General features: G+C 32.9%; 1 protein-coding gene across 1 annotated transcript; it reads right to left on the bottom strand.

Moving 5' to 3' along the window:
- Nucleotides 1-848: 848 nt before the first annotated feature.
- On the bottom strand, nt 849-4,530 carry LOC111983193 (vesicle-associated protein 4-1). The gene is made up of 7 exons (XM_024014852.2): nt 4,000-4,530; nt 3,667-3,737; nt 3,171-3,252; nt 2,879-2,997; nt 1,681-1,758; nt 1,459-1,584; nt 849-1,354 (listed from the first exon to the last, which is right to left on the bottom strand). The coding sequence occupies exons 1-7, from the start codon at nt 4,274-4,276 to the stop codon at nt 1,295-1,297; spliced, it is 813 nt and encodes a 270-aa protein (XP_023870620.2). The 5' UTR covers nt 4,277-4,530; the 3' UTR covers nt 849-1,294.
- Nucleotides 4,531-5,066: the final 536 nt, after the last annotated feature.

The following is a 5,066-nucleotide window of genomic DNA, read 5'->3' as shown; positions in this document are numbered from 1 at the left end:
AAAACAAAAAAAATTTATCAAGAACTGGAAAAAATAGAGAACTACCTTTTTTCCAATTCTTTTTACCGTTCCAATTTTTAAAACTATACCAATATATATAAATATATATATATATATATATTACACTGTTGTTTAATTTAATTCTATCTTTTCTTCCCCAAAAAGAAAAAGTTTTCAACAACCAAAAAAATAAGTATTTTAAAATAAGTTAAACTCACTACCAATTAGATAAATCATTTCTTCTAAAACCATACAACTTGTCAAAACTTTTATCACAATTTAACTACTTTATCATGTGATCAACTATGAATAGTGGACAATTATTTTCACATAAACTTACTATTTTTTTTTCCATCAATCATAATCAACCGTTCCAAAGTCATGGCAAGAATTATGGAACAAGAGTAGCTTCCTTACACTTAAGTTCTATTTAAGATTTGCTTATTTTGCTGAAACTGAAAACTCTTTACTGAAAGTACTATAAATAAAGGTAAAAGTTAACTAAAATAGTATAATAAAACCTATGAATAATATTAAAAAGTGTAATAAAACCCATAAATAATAGTAAAAATAAACTAAATAGTAAAATAAATTGACATTTTAACACAACGCAACTTCAATAGAGGAGAAACAAAAGCTGTCCTTACACCCAGGTAACAAGTGTGGCAGGTTTTTGCTCAGCTACACCCTTAATAGGAAAAAGTACACTATCTCCTACAAGGTATAATTATCCCCTTAATGGAGAAAACAGAATTATTGATCTTTATTTTCTTGTCAGTTGAGTAAGGCTCACCTACTCTGAGAGGGAGGCTACATGCATGCCCTACATGGTATAATTTTCCCCTTAATGGAGGGAATGGAGTCTGATCTTTGTTGTCATATTAGTTGGCACTAAATGCAGTTGCACAAAGGGCAATAAATGTTGACCTAAGCACAAGGGCTAAGATCCATGTAAGAAATTAAAGTACATACAAGGAAACCGATGAACTTATACTTATGAATGGAGTAAAATACTACTTAAAACAAACAAAGACTAAAAGCCTGACATAAATCAAGCACTCTAGACACAAAAATTTACATGCATTTATTTTCATACAAGCAAAATCCACTATCTACGAGAACAATGGCTCAGTCCAAAATCTGGTATCTTGATCCTCACATTCCTCCACATGGACTTTCCGACTGAGGTCCGTCCATCTTCCCACAACAGATACTTGATGAGTTGTGGTGAAACATACAACATAACCACATTTTTGTCCCGACAAAAGCACTTGCAGCTGGAGCAAATCACGCATTATGTTGAGTCTACCACTTCAACCTGCTGTCGAGCCAGGTATTTCTCCCTTCGCTCTTTCTGAAAGAGAATAGTGTAAAAGAGATAAAACTAGTTAAATAAGATGAGAATTTAAATGAGCATTTATGCAACAATAGACATGACAATAGATACGAAATTTGTACCCATTCATCTATTACAAGCCCTTCCCCAACAACCCGAGGTCCTGTGTCTACAGGAGGTTTCTTGCGTGATTGTGATTCAAGTGCAGCCTCAGCTTCAGCTAATTGACGCTTCAGTTTTTCCAATGCCTAGATGAGATTGAAAATACATACACACACAAACAATGTCATTATATAAAACTTGTTCACCACATACAGTAGTTAACAAAACAACCTTCAACTTACAGGACTAGGACGCTCAATGTCTATGAATACAACCCGCAATATTCGTTCAACAGTTACTTCATCCTTTTGTTCCTCAAACTGCACAAAAAAAATGGTCAAATCAAATGACAGATTTTAAGTTACCACCGGAAAATCTCCTGAAAGCAAAAAAATAAAAAAGTAAAACTACCGCAATCATGTTTAGCTCAGTTGCACAGTTTAAAAATGCTAATAGAGGCTAAATCCCACTATGTAAATTGACCAAACCGTTATTTGATCCTTTATTCAAGAAACTGTATGAAAAAAAGGTTCAACAACAATATTTAGCTTTGCATTGCCTAAGTAATAAAAGAAAACTAGTACCACTACTACATTTATATCTAAATCTGAAAATTTTAAACATGCCATGAGGTAGAATTCCAAAGACAGAAAAGCAATAAACATTGTGCAAAAAGGAGAATCCAAAACGGGGCATTAAAACATAGACAAATTATAGGAAAACTTGTTAGCAGTTGCATCCATGTAGAACATATGGCACAGCAGAAATAATCTTTCATACTATTTTTCTTATTAGCTATATTTCTTATATATGGATTTCTTTTTTATATCATTAGCACAATTAACATTATAAAAAATAATAATAATAAATTAAGTATCACTTCTGACTTGGTTCCTTTGGCAATGTCTGAAAACTCTCTAGCACTACATATTTCCTGTCCATGGGTCTTTGGAGAAATAATTCCAGGACTCCATAATCCAATTCTGTGATCGATGATCTTTTTATTAATGATATGTGTTAATATGCAAAGATTTTTCAACAATGAATATTTAAATATGAATAAGCAACATAAATAAGCGTATTATCTCCCCAATTCTTGAAAGAGAAATTTATGGCTAAATCAAGTTGCCTATATCAAATAAGTTGTTTGTTTGGAATAGTAATCTCTCTTAAATAGTAATTTCTCCCAAAATTAGTAATCTCTCTTAATTTTGAAAGAGAATTTTAGATAAACTAATAATTTAGCAAACCTATTACAATACTTCAACGTAAGTTTTACTGAAACCATAAAGATTACTCTGTTTTTCAACAATAACACATAATTTACATTTTAGTTCCTTATTTTATTTTCTTTCTCATCTGTCAATACCAAAGAGTATGGTTTTCCCACAAAATAGTAGACACATCAGCATTATTGCAACAAGAAGCCATTTAACATACCAGCTCAGGTACATAATCTATTCCTCCTTTGACCTTCAGACTCATGATCTTGAACTTAATCTTGCTCTTCAAGTCCAATTGCTTTTCATTGTTCTCAGCATGCTCCACAAATTTGAACACTGCCCAATCAAATTCACAAGAAAGAGTGGAAGTTAGATAATATATGGGCAAGTGCAATACAAACATAAAAAAAGAACATATATAGAATATAATTACAATCCCTATCCAACCCCAATTTCTTTACCAATACAGAAGTGAAATTCCAAACACCAGAGCTCAAGAATAATAATACCTGTTGCAATAATGCTCTCTCCAGGAGCAAGGATACCACCAGGAGGACGCATATAACAGCTCTTCGGCGCCGTAGTTTGAAACTAAAGCAAGACAAACAAAACCATTAGATGGCTCACTTAAAGTTACTTAAGTGCCAAGTATTGAAAATTATTTCAAACCTCATAGAACTAAAACTACAGGTCTAAAATGCTCGATTCATAACACCACGGACATCTTGGGATGCCGCGCCACATCAAAATACATTATATGACTGTAAAACAATAACAACAACAACCAACCCTTAGTCCCAAGATTTTGAAATCCGCTAAGGATTCACAAAAGAGGAACCAGGTCGGCCGACACGTTATATGATTATAATACCTCCCCAAAATTCGGTCAATCAGTATTTAAAGTACATAAAATCTAAAATGCTACAAACTATGAACACCAATGGAGTGAATCACACGAAACAACATTAAAAAAATAGATGAGCCAAAATAAAGAGAAACCAATACCTTAAAAGCCACATGGGACCTACTAGTGTTCTTCAATCTGATCGCGCTCTTAACCTGTTTACCAGGCTCATCTTCACAAAAATACAATACCAAACACAATCAGACAACGAGAAATTCATCGAGATTCACAATTTTGAAAACTAAAAAAAATTCAAAACCCAATTTTGGAAGTAACTTTTTTTTTTTTTGGAAAAAAAAAGTCAAAATTGACAAAACAAAACAAAAAAAAAAAAAAAAAATTTTTTTTTTTTTGGAAAAAAAAAGTCAAAATTGACAAAACAAAACAAAAAAAAAAAAAAAAAGTCAAGAAGGTGGAGTAAAACGACGACGTACTTGGAAAGTAGAGGTTGCTGGAAGGGTCAAGGCGGAGCCTTCGGCGAGGTGGGAGTAGCGATCGAGCAACGGACGACACCGTTTTGGGTGGCGGCTTCGGATTGGACGGCCCCTCCACGTGTCGGCCGCTCAGATTCCCGATGTTACTATGAGTAAGATTCTGTGTGGAAGATGAAGACGACGACGTATTGCCTGACTGCCAAAACGGACAAAGCCTGAATAGCTTCGTGTCAGACTGTGATTTGTGGTGGTGGTGGCGGTGATCCGCTATAGCCATGGCGTGTCACCAGAACCTTAAACGTGGCGAATCACTATCGGCGGCGCTGGTTTTTTTTTTATAACTTTTTGTTAGTTCTTATCTCATGAAGTTTTATTAAATTCCTGGAAGTTTCGTTTCTGTTTGGGAGCGAAATACATATATTTTTTGTGTAAACTCTATTCTCTAGTGTGAATGAGTGAATATCTTTGTTTCGGTGAGTGTGTGGTGTGGTGTAGACTCGAGGTTGAAAATTAAGATAGGGAATTGGAAATTGGAAACTAGCTGTGGGCTAAATATAAAGGCGGATTTAAGAGGTGGCATTCTACTGGAATTTATTTTGATTTGACATCCGCGCTTCCCTACTGGAATTAACTTTTTTTTTTTTTTTTTCATTTTATTTTGTTTTTTCCGAGTACTAAGTATACTTGTACTTAAATAACAAAATAAGTAAGAAATACGAGATGTTTTAAAATTTTGTACATAAAAGCTATAAGATAAAAAAATAAGTATGCCAAACCGACACTTCAATTCATTTTTTATAACTCTCTAGGTTTCTATATTAATCAAATTGTCTCCTAAAATATATTTTAGTTACCTCTTATGAATAGAAAAATAGTGTGATCATCACGTGACCTTATTAAGAAAATTCACCCATTGATTTGTTTTATTGATCACATGATAGTTACATAATTTTTCTTAAAAAAAAAATAAAATATTATTTTATGGGTTAATTTGATATATAAAGTTTAAGAGTTATAAATAATAATTGATTAATTCCAGTTAATTCAACTGATAATTTATTTTGAGT

The sequence above is a fragment of the Quercus suber genome, unplaced genomic scaffold (genome assembly GCF_002906115.3).
Source record: "Quercus suber isolate HL8 unplaced genomic scaffold, Cork oak 2.0 scaffold_478, whole genome shotgun sequence".
NCBI classification, from domain to species: Eukaryota; Viridiplantae; Streptophyta; class Magnoliopsida; order Fagales; family Fagaceae; genus Quercus; species Quercus suber.
This window is presented reverse-complemented; position numbering and strand designations above follow the sequence as displayed.